We start from the raw sequence: 27,681 nt of genomic DNA on the forward strand, positions 1-27,681 counted from the left end.
ATTGCCTGTATCTTAACAGAAATTGAAGATATAGTTTTGCTTTTTTGCAAGATCACTTCACTTAATGGTGTACCGTGTTTTCGGTGCAATGATGGTTCTTGAAACTGTGCCTTAGTTCAATGACCTTGTATGCTCCCTTCCTCAAGGCTACTTGGGTTCGTAGGAACACGTGAGTAGTAGATGAAGCGTTTATGTTTTTGATGAGCTAAGGGAGCCAGGGTGGAAAGGGGTGCAAGATCTTGGTGCCAAATGAAGCCTTTGCCTCGCACAGTCTGAATAAGCATGCATCCTTGGGAGGCCTGTAGGGTTAACAGTATCTTCCACTGAGAACAACTGCCTTTCTCTCCCCCCCCCCACCCTCCACAAAGCGCTCATACAAACAAGCCAAGAAAAAGGTCGATTTAGACCTTAATGCGAGGCAGACGGCTTGGTGTCTGACCTTGTGGCTCTGGTAATGATTTAACAAGACATTCGCAAACCTGTGTGTGTGTGTGTGTGTGTGTGTGTGTGTGTGTGTGTGTGTTCTTCCTTGTTGCATGGAAGCTTCGGCCAAGTACTCAGTCTGTGGAGGGTGGGTGGGGGGAGCGGAGGACAGAAGGGCAGACCTTCAGCTTGTGCTCTGTCCTACTCCATGTGTCCCCTCCCCCACCTGGCCTCTCTTCAGCCATCTGCTGTGGCTGGCTGGTTCTATTGATCAAATGCCACTCAGTAGCTCATCTTCCCCCAGCTAGACCAGGCAAAGCCAAGGTTTCAACCTCATTGTCCATTAATAATTCCACAGGGGCTGCTGCCTTTAAATTTATTGCTTCTTCTTTAAAAAATAAACAATTCTTCACGTGCTTCCCCCTTTCAGCCCATTTTAATGCTCCGGTATTTCATCACTTGGCACAATGTCTTTCAAACACTCTTCTCTTTTCTCTGTTTGGTCAATCTAGGGCTCCCCTACCGTCCCCCCAATAAATGATTGCTGTCTCCCTTTATATTTCAGTGCCGTTTGCTGCAAGTGATTTCTCTTCTCTCTTTGCCTACCGAACCCATCCCTCTAGCTATTGCTTTTATGGCGGTGGTGGTGGGGGAGTATAACTGCTTTGGAAACCATTGTCTTTTAAGAATACCTGGCAAATATATATTGTGAATAATCACCAGGGGGGACGTCACCCACAGGGGAAACTGTGCTCACATTAGTGCGCCACCCCATGAGGATTATTTTATGCTGCTGGACTCAGCTCTGTCACCGGCGTCTGCTTAATTATCTATATGAAGCTGTTGCAGTGCCAGATTTAGGGCAGTGAGGACGGTTCTGCTGCACAGGGCAAAGGATTGCACTGTAAGTGGAGTGCCAGGATTGTTTCCTCTGCATTCTTTTTTAACCCAAAGCAGCCTTACTTTGAGCCTCAGTTGGAAAAGGGCAGGTAGAGAGAGGCTCCTTTTCCACCTGCTCCTCACTAAGATGGGCAAAATGCTGAAAAAGCAGCTTGTGGGTGGGAGGGAGCAATTTTGAGCTGAAAAACAAAACAAAACCCTGAGGGGAAAGCAGCCCTGCCCCTTCTGCTCCTAAATGTAGTCTATCCAAGGCTGAAATAGTTTTTAAATTCACCATTCCAGTGCCCCCTGTGGTGATGAACACACTATCTTAGGCCACAGTAAGCAGTGGTGTAGCATCGATTGCTGGTGCCCGGGGCTCGCATGCACGCATGCTGGGTGGGGTGCTAGCCCAGCCCTCACCACTGATGCTGCTGGAGCGACCACACCCCCACCGGAGCAAAGCAGGGTTGTGCTGAGCTGCCTGCCTGTTGGAACAGGGGGGAGCCCGGCCAGCTGACACAGCCCTTGGGAGGCAGAGAGGAGCATTGGTCTAGGCCATACTGGGGTCGCTTACATGGGATTGCCTGGTTTGCACCCACTCAAAAATTGTGCACCCAGAGCCATGGCCCCTGTGTCACCCGCCACCCCCCATGCTATGCCCTTAACAGTAAAGATGAAGGAAAAACTCACTGGGTTAGCTTGGGAACATCACTGTGCTCTTGGACAAAGGTACAAATTTGTTGGTGCATATATCACAAGACCCTTGTTCTGCAAAACACTGGACGACAAAAATAGAGGGATTTCTAAAGTTTGAGTTTTTCAGTGTTATTACCTCAAGAAAACTTTTCGAAACAGATCTGTCTGCTGTGGACCCCTTTACTTCCCAAATTTCTCTCAGTATAGCTTACCCAACACTAAGATTTTCCTTTTCCTTTTCCTCGAAGGACCCCCTGCTTTTAACAGTGGCAAAAACAACAACAGTGGCCTCATTTCCCACCACGGATTCTTCTTTATTGGAAAAGCTCTTCTTGTTACACTTCTGCCTTGTATGGATTTGTGAATAGACTATGTCTTGCATGTAAGTAATCCACAACAACCATGATGAATAGAATTTCCAGCTGACCAGGAAAAAAACACATGGGCTAGCCTGTTGCTGTTTAGCATCTTGATCTGAAGATAAGCTTACCTCACAATGAATGCAGATTGAGCTTCTATTAAGCTGCCATAAAGGAACAGGAGCAGGGGCCAGTATGGAAGCAGGCAATCCTGGGCTTAAACCTGGACTGCAATTTGACCACGATGCAGAATCGGGACCAGGCAGTGCTGGGCGAACAGGGAAAGTAAGGAAGTCAAGTAAGGAGGAGGTGCATGAATAAAGCTGGCTATATAGCACGGGAGCTGAAGCACTGAGCCCAGGGTCTGTAAGAACAGCAGTCACGGCTTTTGCCTGGTTGATGTGTCAGACACATCTATAGAGTGTAGTGACTAATTGGAACTGAAAGGGAAGCCGGATAGTCTCAGGAAGGAGCACGTTGCAGGCGCTAACTTGGCCATCTAGTTTCTAACCTTTTGACCTTAGAGATGCTGTTTGGGAATCAGAGTTCATTCATTGGGTTGGGAAAAAAGAAGAAGAGATCCTTTCTCTCTCTCTGCTCCTGTTTTTTTCTTCTTCTTTCTTTTATGCCCCCTTTGCCACCGCCCTTCGGGGAGAAACCCTTGTTCGGTCCTTCCAGAAAAGGAGAGTTCAATTAGCTCAGTCAATCGTCAGGAGAAGAAAAGGGCACAATGTGTGGGCCTCATTCAGGCCTGCAGTGGCTTTGAAGATATGATTTGCTCAGCCTGGGGAGAACCAAACAGATGCTAATTCACCTGCAGTGTGCAGAGAGGGCCAAGCAAATGCCTCTCTCCCAAGGCAGCGGTTGGTTGAGCAGGCTTGTTCTGAACTGACAGAGTGACTAAAAAGGAAGCCATGTGTGTGAGAGACAGGGGAATAAGACTCCTTTCATTACTACTCCTCACCTCTCTCTCACTCTCTCTCCCTGGTTCTCTTTTTCATTGAGTTGGGCGTTGATAACAGTTCCTCTTCCTCTTCATGCTTTGTTGATGGGAGACGAAAGGCATGGCAGCTAAAGGAAATATGAAAAACTCTGACTGGAAAATCATATAATTGTAGAGTTGGAAGGGTCCACGAGTGTCATCTAGTCCAGCCCCCTGCGAGGCAGGAATCTTTTTGCCCAGCAAGACCCTGAGATTAAGAGTCCCATGCTCTGTGGACTAAGCACTGTTGTGGTCTTACAGAAAGCTTTGTGGCTCCAAAGGACAAAATGCTAGGGATAGTCTTTCTCCCTCTTTCTTAATCCCTTCACTCTTTCCCTCAGAATCTGCAGTTGAAGTGCCAATTTCACCCGGTTCAGGCAGATCAGATGAGGGGATAAAAGTGTCCCCAGAGAGAGCCACTTCAGTGTGGGCAGGTGAGGGACTCCATCACTGAATGCTGTTCCAGATTAAAAACAATCACAACTGAGGGCTGGCTCAAGACATTTTACTGCCTGAGGGGAAGGACAAGATGGTACCCAACCCCCCAATTTTATATACAGAAGCTGACTGGACTGGTAGCTGAACCTAGCTTTTGATAGTATTTGATAAATATTAAATAATATTACTTGTAAGTATGATATGGGTGATATTATATGAAGATTGATAGAAGAGGTGTATGTGAGAGACAGAATAAAATGGTTTTTCTCAGAGTGTGAGGCTGAGAAAGACAGGAGCTGTCCCAGGTGGGAACTGGGAAAACATGGATCTCTGTGAATTGAAGATTAAGATAGAAGGTTGATAGAATATAAAATTTTGTTTTTGTGGGGGTGTTTCCCCCCCTTCTCTCTTTCCTTCTTTTTATTATTTTGCTCTCTTTAGATATTAACTTTGTTTGGTTTTTATTGCATTATATGTTGAAACCTTTAATGAAATTGATTTTTAAAAGAAGAAAGATTTCTATACTGAATTCAGCAGAGCTTTCAGGGCAGTTTACAAAAACACCTCACAACTTTTCCGCTGCCCCGCCCAACCCCCATCCCAGCATATGCTGCCTGAGGTGGCCAACTCCCTTTCTCCATTGGTAGGGCCTTAACAACAACTCGTCGTGCACAGAAAACTAGGCATTAGAGAGAAAAGTTATGGTTTGATTATGTTGATTTTCTTCACACAGAAGTTTTCAACCATGCCATTTCCCAGCTGTAGCCTGAAGTAGTGGAATCCAGGATAAGTCTTGCTACCTCATCTGCTGTTGAGGTATATTGGTCTCCAGCAGAATAAGAGATTTGAGTAACTAGACTGCTCAGTTTGGTGCTTCATCTCAGTGTGGAAAGACTTCTGAATTGGGACTAGATTGGTCAGAAGAACAGCAAAGTGAGAAAACAAAATGCAACGCCTCCCCCCCCCCCCTCAAAGCAAGTACAAGAGATGTAACTAATGGCTTGAGGACAGGCCTGGATTAAAGCAAGTGGAGGCCCTGAGCTAGGAGACCTTGAGAGGCCCAAACTTAATAGCATCTGATCATGAGACGCAAAACATTGTTCTCTTCTTTATGTATGCAATGAAAGTAGAACATTGCGGAAATTTTAGCACTGATACTAAGATTGTTTATAAATGTATAACCTTTAGTAAGTTTACAGAAGTGTGGGATTAATGAAGACACTCACATGGAACATTCACAGGGGAATCTCAGCTTTGTTATAACATTACACTATGTACAAAGTCACTACAGTTTCTTTTGAGTTTTTTTGGATGCAAACTACCAAGTAGATAATTAAAATCAGAAAGTCACAGTTTATCATTTTCTATGCAGAGAATAAACGTATATGAATATATATATGGGCTGAAAATTTCTTTTCCAGGGTGCTCTTGTTTGACATACACGTGGAAGTGCAAGAGTTCATCAACTAGACTAAGTTCTACATCCTTTGGATACTCTTACATCAAAATGAAAAAAAAATGCCAGCTACACCCTACAGACTGTTGTTCTTCTGTCTAGGCTGGCTTCAAGAGCATCCATAACAGGGATAAATGAATTTACCCTAAACTTGTTTCTTGGAAAAAGTTTGTCTAAGGCTTTGGGTGCTGTCCCATCCTTGCCCCCCCCTTCTGCCTTCTTTTGACAGTTTTGTGTTTAGCATCGAGTAAATTTGGCTTGCTGTTCAATTTCATCAACATTAATCCAAGTGTTTGATATGAACTGCAATAGTGTCTAACAGAGAAAGACATTCTCCAAGACACCACCACCACCACTAATAATTTGTACCCCGCCCATCCGTCTGGGTTTCCCCAGCCACTCTGGGTGGCTTCCAACAAAGATTAAAATACATTAAAATATCACACATTAAAAACTTCCCTAAACAGGGTTGTCTTCAGATGTTTTCTAAATGTCAGGTAGTTGTTTATCTCTTTGACATCTGATGGGAGGGCATTCCACAGGGCGGGCGCCACTACCGAGAAGGCCCTCTGCCTGGTTCCCTGTAGCTTTGCTTCTCGCAGTGAGGGAACTGCTAGAAGGCCCTCGGCGCTGGACCTCAGTGTTCGGGTAGAACAATGGGGGTGGAGACGCTCCTTCAGGTATACTGGACCGAGGACGCTTAGGGCTTTAAAGGTCAGCACCAACAGTTTGAATTGTGCTCGGAAACGTACTGGGAGCTAATATAGGTCTTTCAGTCACCAGTCCAGCTGCCGCATTCTGGATTAGTTGTAGTTTCCGGGTCACCTTCAAAGGTAGCCCCACATAGAGCACATTGCAGTAGTCCAAGTGGGAGATAACTAGAGCATGTACCACTCTGGCAAGACATTCCACGGGCAGGTAGGGTCTCAGCCTGCGTACCAGATGGAGCTGGTAGACAGCTGCCCTGGATACAGAACTGACCTGCGCTTCCATGGACAGCTGTGAGTCCAAAATTACTCCTAGACTGCGCACCTGGTCCTTCAGGGGCACAGTTACCCCATTCAGGACCAGGGAATCCTCCACATCAGCCCGCCCCCTGTTCCCCAAGAACAGTACTTCTTCAGGATTCAACCTCAATCCATTAGCCGCTATCCATCCTCCAACTGCCTCCAGGCCACAGGGCCTTCACCGCCTTCACTGGTTCTGATTTAAAAGAGAGGTAGAGAGAGAGGTCACTTATATTCACACTGCATCTGTTATGAGACTCGTTTGCACATACCCTTAATGACACTATCAGGTGAATGTACGAACTATCTCCACTGGGAAAATATTGTTTTGAGCTACATCCATGGCTCAGTAACTGGGCCAGTTAAAGAAATAAAGACAAACACTTTCCCTAATCATTGTTTCTCATGCTCAATATAGTCTTTCTGCCTTCTGTGTCATTTTATAGAATTTATCCTACATTCATGTTACAATATGATGGTGCGTTTCATTTGCCCTTGAGTGCTGGTGCCCCGAGAGAAAATTTGTGGCATTCTTTAGGAACCACTGTTCCATGAAGTATCATTCAGCCACTAAGTCTACGCAAGGTTTTATGTGAACAGGTGCTGAGATTCTGGAGGGATAAAGAGTTGGTGTTTGAGATGTTACTATAATCACTTTAGTTATTGGTCTTCAGTGGCCTAGAAATCCTTCACATTGTGGATCCAAGTTTGCCTTTCCAATAAAGTGAAGGAATTTTCCTCCAAGTTCCCTTCTTAAAAGCATGACCTTTAGCATCTGTCTGTCTCCAAACCAGTGTTGTTGTAGTGGGCGGTCTCTCTTATAGGCTGTTTCTCCCTCTGCCGGAACTCTGACCACATTGTTTTCTGCTCAGTATCCTGTAGCCGCAGAGACCCCTTCCAGACTTTGGTTTGGAGAGTAGTTCCACGCCTCTTCACCCTCCCTCCACACACTCTCCAAGTTGAATGGCCTATTAGGGAGCCCCTTTGTGATGTAATTAGATTTCTCCTCTTGTTAGTTTGCAATGAAAATGTCATCTAGATGAAGGGAGGGGCCCATTCATGGCAAATTAAATTCAGTCATCTCTTTGGTGAGCTGTGAAACTTCACGCTGCAGGAAGCAGCTGCAACCGGAGGTGCCCTTGACAAAAGCAGCTCTGTGAGCAATGCTGACCTCACTCCTGCCACCACTCTCTTCTGCAAGCCCTTCCAATCCAGAGAAATAGATTCCTGGCTTGCCCCAATTTTGATATGGGAGCCGCCTTGGTTGCCATATTTTAAACAGGTTCCAGTACAGTCTGGTAGGTCTTGGAGGCTGGGTTACAAACCAGGACATCCTTGGTTCAAACGTCACCTCTGCAATGAACTGACTAGTTGGCCTTAGGGAAGCTGTTTCTCAGCCACAATACTCCCATCCTGTATAAGGGCAATAATATTGACCTATCTTACAGATTAGTTAAAAGGTTTACAAGATAATGTGCAGGTGAAACACTTTGAAGAACCTAAAGTGCAGTACTTTACAAAAGCTAACAAGAGAGGTGGGGAGGCATGCCTGATCTACTTCGGTTTTTACGACAACTCCAGGATTCAGTAACCAGAGCCAGGAACAAAGGGCATACAGTTAGCATTAAGGAACAGAGTGCCTATGAATTTGTTGTAGGCTAGGAATTTGTGTTTGGTATTAAAACTGAACTGAGCTCACTATTGTTTCACACAAGACATTCACTCCTGCTTAGCTTTCATTTCAGCCGCCTTATTTAGGTGGAATAAACAGTTTTGTTGTTGTTGCTATTGTTAAAAAAATTGGGAACCAGAAACCCTTGCTGAGCTACTGAAAACCACTAATCTAATCTACTAATATACTTCAATCTACCTTCTGGCCACCCTGATATACAATATACTACGATTGCCAGGGGTACTTCAGATACAACTGCTTGTCTTAGTTTATAAAATATTGCCTGTAAATCTCTCTTATGATGAAAGCCATGGTGCTAGCCAGGAGAGCTAAATCTCAGTGCTTACTTCAGAGCTGGGCACTTGAATGCCAGTCCACTTTTAGCAGTACCTGTGCCTGACCTGTAAGCAGAGATAGAGAGGCGTTAAGAGTTGCAAGGCTGAATCAATTTAATTGGGGAATCAAGTAAAGTTTTTATTTACTATTTAGGATACAAATGTTGATTAGCAGGGGCAAATTTTAAACCAGAGGGCTGAAACTGAAGGGAGTACTTCATTTTAAAAGAGAAATATGGACCTGGGATAGCTCAGTTGGTAGAATAATAATAATAATAATAATAATAATAATAATAATAATAATATATTATTTATACCCCGCCCATCTGGCCGGGTTCCCCCAGCCACTCTGGGCGGCTTCCAACATAATATTAAAATACAGAAATCCATCAAACATTAAAAGCTTCCCTAAACAGAAGAAGAAGAAGGAGGAGGAGGAGGAGGGGGGGGAGGAGTAGGAGTAGGAGTAGTTTGGACTTAATCCTGCTTTATCACTACCCGAAGGAGTCTCAAAGCGGCTAACCATCTCCTTTCCCTTCCTCCCCCACAACAAACACTCTGTGAGGTGAGTGAGGCTGAGAGACTTCAGAGAAGTGTGACTAGCCCAAGGTCACCCAGCAGCTGCATGTGGAGGAGCGGGGAAGCGAACCCAGTTCACCAGATTACGAGTCTACCGCTCTTAACCACTACACCATGGTAGACCACGAGACTCAAGGTCACAGGTTTGAACCCACATTGGGAAAAGATTCCTGCATTGCAGTGAATTGAACTAGATGACCCTTCCGACTCTGTGATTACACTTACTTACACACACACACACACACACACACACACACGGAATGAATATTTCAACACACCCCGGGTCTTCTCAAAACAGTTAACATCATGTTGAGGGGTGGGGCAGGGCTGAGAGAAATTGAATTGAAACGGCACAATAAATTTTCACAACAAATCCTTTTGGTACAGTTGCTTTTCTTATGGATTTTCTCAGTAAGCACCTGTATAAATATAGGTTTTATTTTTGTCATTATTAATATTTTGTACCCCCTCAGCTTGTCGCATTTTGCGAGGGCACCGTCCACGCTGCCCTAAATCTGTCGCCCACTTACTAACTTAATCAATGCTGGCAGAATCTACAGTATAAGTTGGTATTCAAGTACAATCCAGGAATCAAAATTTATATTTTCCAGAGCTGCATAAATGGTTTGAAAACTGAATCTCAGGAGGGTCTCTCAACACACCAAACGGCATCTTGACTCTTTAGCATTCTAGTCAGCTTTAGAAGTGAGAGGTATGGGAGACTTAAAGTGCTCAAATGTGTTCCTGAAATGATTGCATTGTTTCTGAGGCATAGGGAGGGGATTAATGTTGCAATCCCAAACTTTGAGCCTGCTTTCCCTACTTTTCATCCCCCCCCCCATTTAGCAAAGAAAGGCAGCCAAGTGTTAAAAGGATTAGTTCTGTCGTTCAGGCTCACAATGTGGGCCTACAGCAGCGTGTCTTTGTTAAAACCTATTTTGGGGTTTGTTTTGCTTCCCCCTAAGGAGGAGACATTTACAAAGGGAGACCCCAAGAGATGGTTTTGTATTGGTGTTTCCATGAAGCAGAAACATAGTTCAGGCTTCACCTAAACAAATGAGAGATATACTTGGATTGAGAAAAATTAACATGCACTTACTGTTGATTCTGGCACATGTACAGTGAGCAAAAATGCACACATGCAGACAAAGTTCCAGGTTGCCTGAATTGTGCTGAAATCCCTTTACCCACAAAAGAAAAAGCAATGGACGTTCTACCAGGACTTCATTTAATCTATATATCACTCGAACCATTGTTGATGCCCACCCCTCCCCACCAGATCTGGTTGCTGAGAAAAATAAAAGTAAATGCATTGACTGTATCTGCAGAAATTGCAGACTTTGGGTGGTATTCAACATTGGTACTAGTGCAAGGATTAACTCCAGTGGAGCAGGATTCCCAATCCCCACTCTCCTCTTCCGGCAACTGGCCCATGCCACCCCAAATCCACTCCAGCGGATTAGGAGAACTCTGAGAACAGATTTAGGGGGCACACAGGGGAAGGAGAGGGAGAGACCATTCCATTGTGCAGGGGCGAAACTAGGCTTTATTTCACCCGGGTCAAAAACCCAGTTTGGCACAACCCCCCCCCACGCACTTGCAGAGAGAGGGGGGGAGAGAGAGAGGGAGGCTGGGAGCCTCAATGGTGCCCCTCTGGAGGCTTCACCGCTAGCTACCCACCCACCCACCCCAGTAGCTACGGCTCTGCATTGTGAAAGGATGGGGGAAGAGGGGCAGATTGATGCAGAAAAATTCAATCTCATACTGTATTTTATGTAATAAAATGTGTCAAATAAAAAAAAAAGCTTTATGCACGACATAACTAATCAATATTATAATAGCAATCAAAAGAACCATTAAAGTTAGAACATAATGAGAATATAATTACTTGAGTGAAAAATGGGTTTTGTATCATTCTGCCCCACCTACGGGGCACTTTGATACAAAGCGTAAATTGTATGAGAATGGTAATTATTTACAAAAATTTAATTAAAAAAACAATTTTTATTGTGAGAGATCATCAGCCTTACAATTTGTTACTTAAAATCTAAATTACGTATCAAAACTAACAGTGTTTCACACATATCATAGACTTTATGGCAGGTTTTCTTACCAAAACTTATATTAATCTTTCCTCAAACACCTATGCATTAAAAAAAAACTTTGGAAAAGCTTTTTAAAAAAAGTATAATAACTCACATTAGGTAGTCAAAAAATAGTAATTTAAACAAAATGCTTATAAAAAAGGATAATTACTTAATGTTTAGCTTCTATTGCACATTATATCCACTGAAGTCAAAAGAAAAAGTCTAAAGAGATGATGTTCGAGATGTGCCTTTTGATAAATATGGTTTTGGTAAGTGCAAAACAACATCCTTGAAATCAACGCTTGCCTTATCTTCTACAATGGGGAAGACAAACATACAAGATCCTGGTTTTTCCTGAGATATGACACTTGATAATCTGTCATATTATATTTAGAAATTACTTTGGCCACATAGTAAACAACAGTTTTTTCTTTTCAAATTTCATGAGTACGGTAGGAAATCAGTTCAGAGATTTCATGCAAACTTGTATATTGGGGCACTATTGTACACTAGCGGGGCACTTTTATATGTATCAAATTGCCCCAACAGACATTTTCAGAAAACTAACAATTATTAATAAAACCACTGAACTTATTTAAAAATCACATGTAACCCTGATTACTGAGTGGGATAACGTACCTTTGGTATTTTAAAATCTTAACTAAACGACATAAAACAGCGTTGGAACACTTTTACATTTCACGTAATTTTTTAGTTGGCCGCGCTAAAAACATACCTACTCCCATCAAATGCCAACAGCGAACTGGCGGGTGGCATGTTCGCAACTGTCATACTCACACATGTATAGACAGGTTTTAGTGATGTCACGACACGAGTAACGTTTCTCGATATTGAAATATTGTTGGTGTATCAATGTGCCCCTTGCAGAAAATCATTCAAACGCCCTTACACCCACTTTGTGGCAGTAAAAATACAGGAAGTTAAATACTGCTTAAGGCAGCTGCCTCTCTCTGCCTAGTGTAATGCACTCTCTTCAAGAGTTGGTTGATCTGCAATAACTAGTAGCCAATTATGTATTTAGTTACTTGTCACTAAAAGGGTCTCCTGCAGACCTCTGCACCCCGGATATTTGCTAAAGACAGAGAAGTGGGTAGGGTCACCCCACACCTGTTTACAATAGCTAGCATAACTACGAAAGGAAAAAAAGAGTGCAAGTCTCCTGAACCTTCAGAAGAGGGAAATATCAACAGGTATATTCATAGCTGTCAGGTTTTCCCTTTTCTCGCGAGGAAGCCTATTCAGCATAAGGGAATTTCCCTTAAAAAAAGGGGAGAACGTGATAGCTATGGGTATATTGTGCACCTGTTGCAATTCTCTCTTCTACCCAGCGGTTAAAGGTGCAGGGGGAGCCCTGCCCTCCTTTTCCCCCTTTACCCGGGGGCGGGGCGGGCGAAGAACACGCGGCCATCCAGAGGTCGGCTGGACCTCCCACCAGCCGCAGCCAAAACATCTGGAAGGTCCTGGTCCAGCAAAACTTCCTTCCGTCCGCCAGTGCGAGCTCTCTTGCCGTCGAGCAACCTGCAGTTCACGGAGGGCGCCTGAAGAGGGGGGTGCTCAGGTTCTGCAAATGCTTCTCTCCACAGGATCTTGCTTTGTGCCTCACCCTTCCCTCGCCTGCTTGCAACTTCCGGCGCTGACAGCCTGGAGGAAGTTGCCAAGCTTTAGATGTGTCACAGTCGAGAGGAAGCAGCTGGAGGAGCAGCAGCATTAGCAGCCGGAGACGTTTCGCACCAGCCGGAGGGGGAGAAAAGAGGCGAGTTGGTGCATCTCTTAACTGTTCATTCAGCCCTTCCACCCCGCCGCCAATTTATTTATTTTTTGCTTTATCCTGTGAAGGGGCAGCTCTGTTAGAAATGCAGAATCCTAAGATGCAGCCGAAGAAATGCGAATCCCCTTGGTTGAAGCAGGGCAGAGTTACCTGCCGAGATTGCTCGGTAGGATTTTGTTCGAGCCAAATGCAGCGTGGGAAGTTGGCCCCTTTATCCGAAGGGGTTTGGGTGTCTGCCCTGGAGCAGCTGCAATAAGCAGCGCTTTGCGAGCATGTGCAGAGTGCCCCTTGTCAGAAGGGGTGGCTTTCCTCCCAAGGAGAGGTTGGGCATTCAATCTAGGGCACCTCACATTTTGAAAAAACCAAGCTCTGTTATCATAACTCGTAGCAGTGAGTCCTGTAATTCTACTACCTGTGTTTTCTGCTTGCTCTTACCCTGCAAGGTAGGTCAATATTGCAACTGTAGAGCTGAGCCTGAGAGAGAAGTAGCGTGTCTAACGCTGACTGGTGAATTCAAGCTGTAGGTGAGAAATTTTAATGGGTCTGGGGATTTTTTCTAGCTTATGTCTTCATACTGTGTGAATCTGCCTGTGTGTTTTTTTAGGGGAACTTGAATGTGCATCTCACTCCTGAAGTACATTATGTTTTGCTTTGGTGAAGATGCTTTGAGTTGCCTCCGGCGAGAGACAGTGCCTGATAAATATAATAACAAAAATAAAATATATGCCTGGGCCATCAATCTGTAATGGTCCTCCTGACTGTAGTCAGGTCATGCATGACACCAGCCTCATACTGTCTTGTACCATGTCATAACTGCTTTTATGGGACTGTTTCCCAGGTTAGTTTGAGTGCTTAGAAATCTATATTAAGATGCAGCCTTGGAGTCTAATCAAATGTGTGGAGCTTTCTCTAAAATCTGCCATTTGTGATTTCTATTAATCGTCCAAGGAATTAAAGCAGGCTTCCTAAAACTCGGCTCTCCATATGTTTTGGGACTACAATTCCCATCATCCTTGACCACTGGTCCTGCTAGCTAGGGATCATGGGAGTTGTAGGCCAAAAACATATGGAGGGCCGAGTTTGAGGAAGCCTGAATTAGAGACAGACTTTCACCTTTCTGTTTAGATACTGTATCAGGCTGCAGCCATTTGTCGGTTAATTGGATTAAGCGATTAAGTCTTCTGACTCATCAACTGTGCAGTCCTATGCCTGCTTAGTCTGAAGTTAGCCCCATTGAATTGAGTGGGACTTGCTCCCTGGGGAGTGTGCCTAGGGTCACTGCTTAAAATGGACTGTGATTAATTGCTCTTCTCTCAGCTAGGAGGGATTAATTTTTCCAAGATGGTGTCTGTTGCAACAAATGCATGCATCATCTAAAAGCAAAACATGCTTTTCATTTTCATTCTTACGAAGTGTATGCCAACTTAATCGATTAAAGAGTCCTGTGATTAATCCACTTTAACTGGATGATAATGGCTCTACTGTACAGGAGTGTGTGAGTCAGCCTTGCTAGTTTATTGCTTAAGCTGCCAAAGTGCTTGTTTGGTTGTGGGTTATTATTATTATTATTATTATTATTATTATTATTATTATTATTTCTCTCCCCCCCCCAGGGTTTCTATATGAATTATCCATGAGATAGATTATTATTATTTTGCATAGAGTTTAGGATTGTGTGAAAAGTGTGATAAGTATTCCAATCTGCACTAGCCATTGTGATCATGAAAAGGGTGTGTGTGTGTCAGTATTACCGTATTTGTGGAGCAACTAATAGTATAACAATGTGCCTTCATGCAGTGCTTATTTCTGGGGGTACGCATACCCCTAAACATTTTGTGAATCTAAGTTTGGCCTCACTGAGGGGGCAGTATTTCAATGAGTAGGAAAATGAGAGTACCCTGAAACATTTTTTTTTTTAGAAAAAAGCACTGCCTTCATGTATATGCATGTCCCAGCTTCTCTAAACTGCTCTTTTCCCTAAGACAACAGTTGGAGGTCATTAAAATCTCTTTTCTTTTGTATGTTAACAGGTGTGGCAAAGCAAACACCACACGATCCTTAAAGATGGTGCGGATTTTGGCCAACGGCGACATTGTACAAGACGATGACCCTCGAGTGCAGCAGAGCACTCAGAACAGGGGGAACTCTTCCCGGCCGGTGAGAAGACCTTTGTGATGTTTCAGTTTTGCTGAGAATTATTATGTGAGGAACTTGAAAGGCTTCAATATTCCTGTTGCAAATGGATGCTTAATTCTGCAGTTTGGTTGATCTGTTCAAAGATTACCCTTTTAAGTACATGCACATGTTTACTCTAAAGCAAATCCTCAGTAAATTCAGCCAGGCTTGCTTCCAAGTAAGCATGCACAGAATTGCATTTGGGCACTGTAAACCACCTTTACACTGAGCTTGAGGTGGAGAGGGGGAGTTGGGTTGGGCCACAGGTCCTAACCTTGCCAGCCTCTGTCCAAAAGGTGAGAACCATGTGGAGCTCCCTATTCCATCTGCAGAAAGACCCAATATGGGGTCCTCCAGGGGCAGGAAGGAGAAGGTTGCTGGATCCTGAGTCATCCCCGCTGCTGTCACTGGTGCAGTAGATTTGCCCGCCCTTCTGGCCTTACCTGCCACGATCAGCAGGGCAGTGGATGCTGTAGGGCCTATGTTGCTGCCTAGCCAGGGTTCACATGGCAGCCTTAGTTGTGAATCATCAATACTAATAGGGATTTTAGTTCTCTGAAGCCCAGTCATTGCATATCAAAAACCACACCATTCACATGCTAGAGGGGTTATCAACAGACTCAGGGGAACACCATGGTTTGTAGATGTGTGTTTAAAAGAAAAGCCTTGGGTGGGTGAGGTGGGAAAGATTGAGGGAGGGCGGGGGGGGGGGGGAGAGAGGAGGCCAAAAACAGTTTGATGAGTACTGCATGTGCTCACTGGTCACAAAATACTGACTTGATTATTTGGAGCAGGAGATGGCCATTGTCAGAGGAGTTTGTCAGTCCTTCTCCACAGGCAACCCTGGAAATTTTAGCTCTTTGAGGGAGGAACAGCAGCTCTCAGCAGCCTTGATGAATTATGATTCCCATGATTCTTTGGGGGAAGCCATGACTGAAAAAGCGGTATAGTACAAATGAAGCCAGGGACAGAACACGAGGGAAGAAGGGGAGGAGGATGGGATATCCTGAAAACAGGAGTGATCCACACTGCAGCATTTTGTTTCTGGCTCCATTTCTGTGTAGGCTGTGTGCCCCAGGGAGCCTTCTTTGGCATCTTAAGTCCAGCTGTCGTAGATAGGATTGCAGGCTTACTGTTTCTTAAACCATGTTGGGCTTTTTTTTTAAATCAAGTTTTCTGCTGCATTTTAATGCCTTGCACTGTTTTTAAGGATGAGGTGGAAAATGAAAAACATTTTTAAACAATGTCCAAGGAATGTGATCACCGCAGAGGCCTGTAAGTTTTTTGTGTTGTCTCCTCATTTCTCAAAACTCTCTCTATGGTAGTACCTGCTCTTTGGAATCTATGAACCACCCAAATGGCTGCATTTCTGGCTCTTTCTGGCTTTTACTGTATCTGTCAAAGTGGATCCGGCGTCATGAATTCACTCTGTTTCTCTGGGGTTCCTCCGCAGGGTTTTTTCAACATGAACGCAGGCCCTGCTCCACAACAACACTACCGCCAACAGCAGCAGCAGCAGCCTCAGGATGCAGCAAGGCCAGGGGAGCGCTCACTGCTTTCAGACATCAACCAACAGTTGGTGAACATGGGCTTCCTCACGTGGAACCTTGGAAACCAGGTGGTGGAGCCAGTCATGTCCATCTTGCTGCTGCTCCTTCTCATGATGGTCGGCGTGCGTGGCCTACTCTTGGTGGGCCTCATCTACGTTGTCTCTCACTTAAGCCAGCGATGACAGGAACTTCTCTACAAGCCATGAATGCTGCTTGGTGGATGGAGAGCCACATTTCCTTGTCCAGTGTGTGAGTGCATGTTAGAGTGTGTGTGTGGGGGGGGGGTCGAATGTGCCCCTGTTGTGTGTATGCGTGCCCATATGGGCTCCCGCCCTCAAAATGTTATGTAAATAGATTTTGTAGGGAACAGAAATGAGCTGTGGGGGGAAGCAGTATATGGAGTGCGAGTTTGTGAGGGTACAGTTTCTTCCACTCCAGTTGGCTTTTTCTTGTTGTGCTGCTCAGGTGTAGCAGTTGGGTGTAGAGGCAATCTCAGGGTTGTTGGTTGAAGCTTAGTTTTTTGATGAAGGGGTGAAAAGGCAGCAGGTGGATCTCTCAATTGTTCTCTCAACAAAAACACTTAATGAACCTCGTATGTAAAAGGCGGTGTTATGAGATGACTAAGTAGGCATTGTTTATTGCCCTTAGAGAGGAGGTAGTTAACATGATAATTGAGAAGGTTTAAATCAAAGGTGGGAAATGTGTGGTCCTTCAGGTTCAGATGGACTACAGCTCCCACAATCCCTAGCTATTGGCCATGCAGTCTGGGACTGATTTGAGGTGGCATCTGGCAACATCTGGAGTGCACCAGGTCGTACAAGGCTGCATTACACTCATAACCTGGGAGTCGTAAAATGGATTGGGTTTGGTTTGGCATTCTTGGTCACAATCCGACCTTGAGCCTTTGCTATCACTTTTGAGATGTGTGTCCAGTTCTTTTAAATATAGGTAGGTGCTTGAAGGTAGATGGAAAACCAAGCTTCTTAACAGGGCCGTCTCAAGCAGGTTGGGCGCCCTGGCGCTGAGGCGCGGAGATCGCCCCGGCGCCCCCGCCCTCGCAGTGCGGCTTCCGCGCAGCTTCACTGCGCAGTGTCCCCCTGCCAGCCCCGCGCCATCGGGACCACACCTAGAGCCGGGCCTGCTTCTTAACTCAGGTCAGTCATAGGATTAAAATACCATCTCCAAATGGAGGGAAGTTTGGGTTTGTGTGGAAATAATTGATCATGGAACCACACTTTGCATAGTCGATGGGAGGAGGCCGCTCTGTAGCTAATCAGTGTACATGGGGAAGGGCAATTCTGAGAATTCTTTTCCATGTTGGGAGCTGTACATGTGGCCCCTGTACTTTGTGTTGCCGCATACACAGTCCCCATGCTGGAGGCAACAGTGCTGATGAATGGTTGCCTCTGTGTGAGTGCTGGCTCCTGGGGTGCTCACTTGGGGTCTGCCTTAAGCACAAAACCATCCATTGTCTCATAATGTGTGTGTGGTTTGTGTGTGTTGCAATGGGGGGGCCTTACTAAGTGAGTGTGCAGTGGGCATGTGACACGTGGTTCTCACGTCTGTTAATTAACGTGAATGGACATTTCTGCATCCTTGAAGTATGACCTGGTGGGAGAACTACCCACCCACCCACCCACACTTTTTCCCCTGCTAGTGGTGGCCTCCTCTTGAAAACAGGAGTGGAGGAGTCAAATCCAAGCAAAGGAAAGCTTTGTAACCACCTCCCTCAACTCTTTGTAATACTATTTGTAAACTGTTCCTTAATACACATCTTTTGTTCCTTTCCAAATGGCTGTGGCTTCCATTCCTTTATGTGTTTGATCTTGGGCTGCTAATAATGAATGCTGCAGGCTTAAATGAAAAATTAGCTACCGACATAACTTACATTTCAGATTTATTCTGTGGACGTAAGGCAAGTTGCAACACGTTTAAAACCAAAAGTATTACATTAACCTGTAGAAATATAACGGCCACAACCCTTTGAACGCTCAAATGACTAAACCCTCCCATCTGAAGATACACCAACAGCTTGACAGTGGCTGCTATAAGCAAAAATGCCTCTATTTGCTTTTGGAAGTTGTTTTGCCTTGTCTAGATGAAGGACAGATCTCAACAGGACAGGCTGTGAGTGGGTTAGAATTTATTTCTGGGGTGTCTTTCAGCCAAAAAGCCCCCCCCCCTGAACAGTTCACAAAGTTTTGTCCATTCTTAAACCTCAGCATATTCTGTAATTTTAAACACACACAAACGGGGAAACTTCACTTGTTCTGGTTAGTAGGGTAGCATTGCTTCCAGCTTTTCAGTCACTCACTTGGTTAGCAGATGTATCAAAGAGAAGGCAGCAGTGCTGGCTGGGACCCAAAGAGCCACACCACTGGTTCTGCTCACCACTGGTTCTGCTTGGAGAGACAAGCTTGGAGAAGTACATGGGGAGATGCTCAGCCTCTGCGTGCACATAAGCAGTTTTAATGTGTGAGTTAGGAGCTCACAGAATGTGGCTGCAACAACTTCTGGGGTCTTGGTTGCTGTGAGGATGGTGATGATGGTGATGGTAATAATAATAATAATAATAATAATAATAATAATAATAATAATAATAATAACATCTATATCACTAACTACTGGCTCACACATGATTGGGTTGGGAAGCTGACCCACAATAATCAGTGACGTTTCCCCCCAGTGTTGTTCCCTCACTTGGCCTTTTATTCACCCGCATTCGTGGATTGTCTGAATTTCTCAGGGAAACCCCTGTCAGAGGTGGTCCTTCAGTGCAGGCAGTCACTATTGTGAGTTCAAGTAACAGAACTAATCCTGTTAGCAGCTTGCTCCTGTGCTTGCTGTAGAGGTGATGCTCCCTGCAATAACAGAACAATGGGTTTAAGTGGAAGGCGGGTGGGTGCCTGTCCTCCGGGTGCGTTAATCTTCAATCCTAATCTCTTTAAATAACCATGTTCCCAAGGGATGTTGTATTTGAAATGTGTCTGCTCAGACTTGAGCTTGGCTCCTTGAGTGTATTTGCCATGTATTTGCCTGTGTCTGGAGGTAAATGGCGGCAGCAGGAGGCTACAGTCCCTGTCCCAGAATGAGCTGCTTCCAGGCTCCCTTGATACTTGGGTTTTGGAGGCCATTTTGTAAACCCATTACTAATACCTTGACATAGTACTATCTGCATGGGTGAGCTTCACAGACCGTGGGCTCACCTGGTGGTAGGGAAGCTGCTATTTAAAGTGTCTCACAGTGCCCAGGGCATTGTGGAGAAATATAAATGGTGACTTGCGGACCCAGCCACCTGGGTCCTGTGGTTTTGCTGGGGCCCTGGCAGCTGCTGACACCAGGCCAGTTGTGGTGGCTCATTCAGCTAGGGATCCCTAAGATTATCCACTTCAAACCCAAGTCCTGACATTTCTGTTTCCTTGGGACCTTGAGCTTTCAGCTTTCCTGACCAACATGTGCTGTTTGGGCTGGCCAGTATCTGTATGTGTAACACCACAGAAGCAGACCAGTTGTGTGTGGTGGCATGTGTTGTGGGGAGGGAGCTGGGGTTGGAGAGTACTTCTGAGGCATTGTCGAGAGCGCCTTCAGTTGCAGCTGCTTGCTGCAGCATGAATAGCTTCACAGCTCACTGAAGAGATGACCGGCTTTAATTTGAGTTGAATGGGCTCCTCCCTCGATCGAGATGACATTTTCATTTCAAACTAACAAGGGGAGAAATCCAATTACACCACAAAGGGGCTCCCTAATAAGCCATTCAGGCATGTGGGGTGGGTGGGGGGCTCGAGGAATGGGTTGCGGAGGGAAGCCCCTCAGGCCATCCATCAGTCACACAAAGCAAGGCTGAGGGAGGGAGGGAAACACTCAGCCCAGCTTTGTACGTGCGGGACTCAAAAGAGAGCATCATTTTGAAAAGTTCAAGAGATGCAGAGAGCGAGCAGTGCTCTGCCAAGATGGGGTTTAAAGTGTCACTTCCAACTGGCTGGTTTTCATGAGTGTATGTTTACACTTCAGCCACTATATTGATCAAACATGGCTTTGTGAGTTCTAAAGTGTTGGGTTTGGAAAGCCCAGGATGTGAGAGTCTCTCTGAGTGTTTTCACAGGTGATGTGAAGGATGCTTCCTCCCTCTCTCTCTCTGAGAGAGTTAAACTTACATTACTGTACCACCCATTCTCGTAACATGGGAAACATGCTGGTTTCTTAAAAAACTAAAACGACAGTTCCTGGAAATGTGGCTATCGACTAGTGGGTCTCAGATGTATGGCTGCTGCATGGTTTCTTATCTTCTCCACCCACCCTAATAATGAGTAAAACAAAACATGGCATGGTAGGTCTTTGCAAATACCCTGTTTCTCCTATTTTAAGACGTAGTGATGAAATAAGCCATAGCAGGATTTTTAAGCATTCAAGGAATATAAGCCATACCCCGAAAATAAGACTTAGTGACATCCCCTGAAAATAAGCCATAGTGGTTTTTTTTTTTATAGGAAAAATAAATATAAGACGGTGTCTTATTTTCGGAGAAACACGGTAAGAGTTTCTCCCCCCTTGCATGCGACAACTCCTGAGGTTGGGTAAGGGCATGTTGCAGGAGACTGGGAAGGTGGCATGTGCACTCTTCATATACTTGGTTCTGAACAATCTGGTTTTCCCTACTGTGTACAGATACTAGACTTAGCAACGTACATTCTTGATCTCCAGTTGCTATAAGAAAATGTGACATCTTTTGAGTTTTGATTCCCCCCCCCCCTAAAAGGCTCCCCAACATTAACTTACTGTGGGTTTAGCTTTAAGCAGTGCTTTCCCCCACTGGGGGTACGCAGGGGTACGCATACCCCTAAACATTTTGCAAATCTAAGTTTGGCCTTATTGAGGGGCAGTATTTCAATATGAGTAGGAAAATGAGAGTACTCCTAAACATTTTTTTAAAGAAAAAAAGCACTGTCTTTAAGAATTCATAGCAGCCCTGGATCATTTGCTGTTTCTGAGACCAGTTTACGGAATGAAAAGTGGGTTGAGGGGGAATAAACTTTCACCAGCACTAGGTAGGTATGTATGTATGTATGTATGTATGTATGTATGTATGTATGTACAGAAAACTGAGTGTGTTGGTAGCAGAGGGGGTGGGATCACAGCTGGAGAAGGAGGGGAAATGGAATGGAGTATCCTGAAAATGGACATGGCTCCCTGCCTGAAACCCTGAAGGAGAGCACTCCACAAGCCAGTGTCACAGGTCCCACATGTATTTTATAAAGTGCATTCCTGGCCCAAGTCATTAATGAATGACATGCTATTATAAAAGTGGTATTGATCCTTCATGCAGAGAATGAAAGGCAAAACAACAAATCTGGGCCCATAATTATTGGAATGCTGTGAAAATAACCACTGAGTGGGCAAATTATTTTGCAAATTTAGTGTAACTCATCTATACATCTGGCAGTACTCAGGAAAAAAAGTAGCAGGTCTTTTGCCCAAGTGGGACTTTAGACTGTTGGTGTGCCACCTGGTGGATATTGTGCAGCTTAATGCTTCTTCTGCCATAGTGTGCTTCTGTGCATATTTGCATCTTGAAATACCAGAGAATCTTTGCCCAAAACTGTAACATTGAATTCCTTGCTGGTTGAGTAAATTACAATCTCTGGCTGAGGAAGTTCATCCATTCCTGAGTAGCAACCGACTAGCTAAAGACCAACAACATTCCCTCTTCTTTTCCTGTTGTGTCTTAACAAAACACCAACAAACACATTGCACACAAGTCTTACATGGTGCAAAACATCTCAAGTTGCTGTGCAACCCAGCAATCTCATAATGACCATCGGCTGAATGAGCAATTAATTTTAAATCCATGTGGTGAGCTGAGCCAAGGAGGGGCAAGTTTGTGTTTTCCTGTTATCTCCACCAGATGGCACTGACCCCCTGTTAACTTGCTCCTGTGGATGAGAGAAGAAACAACTTCATAGCTCAGCTGAGGAACAAATTACGTTTGCAAATGTGAAAAGGAAGCCAGTCGCCTTTCAGCGCATCCTATGTGGGAAAAGCCTTTTAATTCCAGCTACGTTTGCAAGGTGAAATCAGGCTTGTTTTACCCAATTCATGGATAGAAGGAGAGGGGGGCAAGTGCAAGGAAGACACTAAAAGATTATCCACCTCATGGCTTTCCCAAGACATTTTTGCTGCATAAGGTGGAATAACAAATGGTGCCCCGCTCCTCACCACGGCTAATGCCCAAGGTGGGTCAACTTATTTGGAACCTGAGGAAGAAAACACCATAAGTTCCTCTTCCCTCCCTGTCAGTTGTTGTTGTTGGCCTCCGCCTGCCTCAAGAGATAATGGAGTGCGTCTCTGGGGGTGAAGTCAAACCACTGCGTTATCATCACCAAAATGACCTTGGGGCACAAGCCTGGGCAGTGTGTATGGAGGTCCTGGGATGCCCAGATGACAAGATGTGGTCCAAGACGAGCAATACGTTAGGCACCAGTTTGCCTGCAGGAATTGCCGGAAGGAGGCGTACAAGGCACCATCCAACCATCATATTCCCTAGCTTTTTCTTCTCCCAAAGATATCCTGCAAGGCAGCGGAGGTTTATGATTAGAGTTTTCCTTCTCTTAGATGGGCTGCCTTCCCAGGTGGCTGAGCCACATCTGCCCCTCACTTTGAGCAGAAACCACCTTCTTGCCTGTTGAAATCAATAGAATCAACTTAATTAACATTGATTGTAATAGGTCTATGCTGAATATGCCTTAGTTGGAGATATCCCTCCCCTTCATGGCCAAGAATAGGAGATTACTGAGCAATTTTGAAAGAGAAGATAAAAAAAATATATAAAAATAAAAATTAGGAGAAAGCTGCATGGTATTTTAGGATTTGGATTATGCTCCAAATGCCAGTCCAGTATAAGTGAACATGAACTGTGCCAATGCTGTAGCCAATATAAGTGGCACACGGACTCATGCTACCCCTCTAGGACTCCCTGAGGAAGCAAAACTGTCATGTTGTCCTTGAATGTCATCTTGATGTCAATTTTGAATGAGCAGTCTACTCCACTTTCCCTGGTGTATGTGTGTCTAGATTAGCAAAACATTGCAGTAAATGCAATTTAGGGCTTTGTTTGTTTCTAAACAAGCTGCATCCTCTGTCTTATATGCCCAGGGCAGGTTGCCATTTCAGATGCTGTCAGAGCAGAAGCCTCTTCCTTGGTTGCAGCTGCTAAAACTTGTGGGGAAAGGGGAAGAATAGGATCCAGCTCCCCAACTGCTGCTGCACTTGCTGCCTCCTCCTGCTCAGCATGGAGTTGGCCAGCAGTTACTCTGAACCCAAGTCAAATTGGGAGTGAATTTACCTACATGGAGTTAGAGTGCTCACAAATTGAGAATACACCCACTTCACAACTCAAGGAGTCACATGACCCCTACGGCATGCTTCAAACCCTGCATGGGTCCACTCAAGCCACAGCCTCAACATACACATTTTGCTTTGTGAAACTTAGGTCTCTCCCTTGGCAATCTAGTTCAACTATCTTTTCCCCAGCAGTAACAATACAACAATAATCAATAACCAACAATTTGCTGCCCTTTCATGACACCCAGAATTGACCGCCTGAGGCAGCTGCCTATTAGCAGGGCCAGCGTCCTGTCTTGGAAGCTAAAGGGGGTTGGATTACAAAGTATTAAACAGAGATTAAGCACATCACATACTTTTTGGTCCTTGTATCAAATTGCTGTCATGAAAATTGGAGATGTGTTTTTTCCCCGTAGACTCTAAAGCACAGCTGTAGTTGTATGCTGACAATCTGATGGACCCTTGACACTCATTTTTCCTGTTGCTGAAACAGGCTATGCACCATCACTTGCCAGTCAAACCATTTTGTGTCATACAGAAACACAACATTCATCCAACCTCTCCTTTAGGACTCATAGTGTTTCTAAGTGTATGGGGGGGGGAGTAACATTTTACTATGCACTTTGCGTGCTGTTACAGTGTGAGATCCAAAAACTACAGAAACAAATTACAAGCAGCCAAAATATGATAAACTGTTCCAGCTTTCCTTCATTATGGTGAATTCCAGCTTTACTAGGTCTGTTTTTAGGGAGAGATAACTCTATCAACACACGTTTTCTGCTGATGCCTAAATTTATTTATTTATTTATTAGACTATTTATATTCTGTCTTCCTGAGAGAATGCTTCATGTGCCTCACAACATTTTAAAATGAGAATAATTAAAAAAAACAAACCAATTCAAAGTAAAAGAGAGTGAGAACTACACATAAAACAAGGATATCTATATCTATCTATCATCTATCTATCTATCTATCTATCTATCTATCTATCTATCTATCTATCTATCTATCTATCTATCTCTCTAATCTATCTATCTATCTATCTATCTATCTATCTATCTATCTATCTATCTATCTATCTATCTATCTATCATCTCCATATATATTCTCTTTAACTGAGGGGGTGGGGAACTTCCGGATCCTGGGCCCAATTAAATCTGTCATGGATCCCAATTTGGCTATGAGGCTGTTCCCATTCCCAAATCATGACTGCCTGCCCCACACCTGATGTCATATATAGTATCAGAGATAGGACAGGTAGAAATGTGGCTGTCAAGGAACCATCAAGAGCTTTCAAGTGCTCCTGACTGCTGCTTAGCAAAGGAGGCTTGCTGTTGGCACCAATCAGTTGGCTAGAAGCGACGACAACAGTGACTGACAGCACTATGCAGTTTCCCCATCAGGACCTTCATGGCACACACAATCCCACTGGGCTGCCTGTAAGTGACAAACAGGTAATGTGCAAAAGCTGACCAGACTGACTGACTCACATTGGAACTGGTAGTGGGACAGCATCCTCCACTGAAGGCAGTATGGCACACACAGCTCTGTCTACTCCCATCCCATCAACATTTGTTGCAGAAGGCAACTGCCTCACTCTGCCTAAAAGCAAGGCTGGTCCCAATTGGAGAGCTGAGTGACTGAAGTCAGTGAGGTCACAGCGGCAAAATACAAAGCAGACCATAGTGTTGTCCAATGGTTTCCCCTGCAACTGTGGAGCTGCTTGCAAATGTCGCTGTTCTTTCTACACTTAAGACTCAATCCAGCACCCTTGTAGTTGTTGGCATGACAAGGGTAGGGTCATGTGAAACTTTCTGCCAAGCAGGATGCAGGGTTTAATTTGCCATCTTTAATAAGTAAGAGCAGGAAATGAGAAAGGAGAGGTTAACCATTAACTATAAAAAGGAGTCTCGGTGGACAGTTCTTAGCTTCATGAAGCATCAGTGTTGCTCTGAGGAGGCCAACATACTGTTCCATTTATTCACCTTTCCCTTGGCAGAGCACAGGCCTGGAATATATGAGAAAGCTACAGTCTTAGGCCCAAATCCTTCTATTCCCACCACATCTGCTGATGCTAAGAGGGAAGACAGATGTAGCATGTAGGGAGGGGGGCAACCTGGAAGCACACCGACTGTGTTCAGCCAATGGATGCCTATCCAGTGGTGTCGCAACATGGGGGTGGTATGCTCCTGGTGCCGTGTCTCCGGGGGTGACAAGGCGGTGCCCCACCGTGGTGGCGCGAGCAGCGGTTGGGTGTCGCCGGCGCTCCAGCACTGTACAGATGGTGCCGGGATCCTCTGCTCGCGGCTGCATCCATGAGCAAAGGATCCCGACACCATCCGTATGGCGCTGGAGCGCTGCCGCCGCCAAACCACTACATAGCACGCATGTGCGGCTACGTAGAGATGCCCCGCCCCCAGGTGCACGTCATGTTTGCCGCTTCGGGTGCCCAAGCGGCTTCCTCCGCCACTGTGCCTATCCCTCTGAAGGGCCAAGCTAAAAAATTAATCAACCTATCAATCAATAATTTCCTTAAAAGTTTGCAAAAGATGTCAGCTATGCATCATGCTAATTAACAAATCCTTTAATCCTGTAATGCCACCCAAAAACCTCTCCTCATTTTTTATAATGATGATGATGATGATGATGATGATGCAATGAAGAATTGGGAAAATGCATTAAATGTGACATTAAAGAGAAGAACAAAGGCATATGACCTGCATGAGGTGATGTGGGTTGGAAGATTGATGGCTGTCCCAGCATCTGATTCGCTGGAATGTCTGTCTGTAGTTGCAGTTGAAACAAAATTAAAAATTTTAAAAAATACCTTCCAGTAGCACCTTAGAGACCAACTAACTTTGTCATTGGTATGAGCTTTCGTGTGCACGCACACTTCTTCAGACAAACAGTTTGCTTGTTTGTAGTTGCAGTTGTAAGGCTGGGCTGGAATTATTGCCAAAGAGTGGGCTGTAAGCTCCTTTCCTCCTCCCTTTACAGCTATTTTCGCTCTCATTTGGATTATTACCAAAAATCTCAGAAATATCTCTTTCTGTTCAGCAGATCCCAACATGGACTGTTGCCTGATTAAGATCCACTTTATTTTACATGCGGTCAGTGATCTGGAATTCCTCCTGGGAATCAAATGACTTTTTCATCAAGAGCAGGATAATTTTGGAGGCCCAAATAATTAGAGGAGGTTTTTGAGAAGATAATTAGGAGCAGAAAGGTTCGGGTGGGTGTTTCTTTTCTTTTTTTGTCCCTTTGCCTTTGGAAAAATCCACTTCTCCTTCAGCACATCACATGCTTGTTACACAGAAACATCCATAACATTTCTGGGATGGCCAACGAAGCATTGCACTTTCCTGGTGTTTCTCCATACATATATTAATAACTGTGATGATAGGCAAATGCTGCAAAGCATAGATAGAATTGCACTAAAAACTGCCTGTCCGTCTCATTAGGAATCTGAGTTTTCTGAATTCCCTCTCCTGCTCCAAGAATATTGGTGGAAGAGTGGTAGAGTACACACTTTGCATGCAAAAGCTCCCAGGTCCAGGCTCTCCAAGCTGGGCTGGGAGAGAAACTTGCCTGGAACTCCTGCAGTCAGTGCTGGCAATACTGAGTTAGACGGAGTAATTATTTCCCTTGGTGTAAGGCAGTTCCTGTGTTCCACTTCTACATGGGGTGCCTGCAGACTTTCAGTATTTTGCAGAAGGGATTGAAGCACATACAAGAGCTTCAGGTTTGCACAATTAAAGTGGATAAAATGCCGTTGCCCTAGTTCAACAAATCCACTTTTTAACACACACACACACGAGTTTTTGCAGTTTGGCATGTGGTGGTGAAACGCACTGGAAAGTGTAGAATGAACCAATGAATAGAAAGATGTAAATGCCCTGCAAGTAATTCTGGA

The 27,681-nt window shown here is 44.7% G+C and overlaps 1 protein-coding gene across 5 annotated transcripts; it reads left to right on the forward strand.

Moving 5' to 3' along the window:
* The first annotated feature begins 12,609 nt into the window (after positions 1-12,609).
* Positions 12,610-18,222, forward strand: FAM241B (family with sequence similarity 241 member B). Of its 5 annotated transcripts, none has more exons than XM_088670232.1 (5): positions 12,610-12,690; positions 12,774-12,871; positions 13,149-13,229; positions 14,736-14,862; positions 16,334-18,222. In XM_088670232.1, the coding sequence occupies exons 4-5, from the start codon at positions 14,770-14,772 to the stop codon at positions 16,610-16,612; spliced, it is 372 nt and encodes a 123-aa protein (XP_088526358.1). In that variant the 5' UTR covers positions 12,610-12,690; positions 12,774-12,871; positions 13,149-13,229; positions 14,736-14,769; the 3' UTR covers positions 16,613-18,222. The 5 variants fall into 5 exon arrangements, with proteins under 5 accessions (XP_088526358.1, XP_088526360.1, XP_088526361.1 ...); XM_088670234.1 differs by having other exon boundaries at positions 13,153-13,229; XM_088670235.1 differs by lacking the exon at positions 13,149-13,229.
* Positions 18,223-27,681: the final 9,459 nt, after the last annotated feature.

Source organism: Zootoca vivipara, chromosome 5, assembly GCF_965207765.1.
Source record: "Zootoca vivipara chromosome 5, rZooViv2.hap1.1, whole genome shotgun sequence".
Lineage (NCBI taxonomy): Eukaryota > Metazoa > Chordata > Lepidosauria > Squamata > Lacertidae > Zootoca > Zootoca vivipara.

Excerpts from the sequence above, each read along its gene's own strand:
- FAM241B (XM_088670232.1), top strand. The coding sequence starts at position 14,770 with ATGGTGCGGATTTTGGCCAACGGCGACATTGTACAAGACGATGACCCT. Across the intron at positions 14,863-16,333 it reads GGGGGAACTCTTCCCGGCCG|GGTTTTTTCAACATGAACGC; the intron begins GTGAGAAGACCT and ends GTTCCTCCGCAG.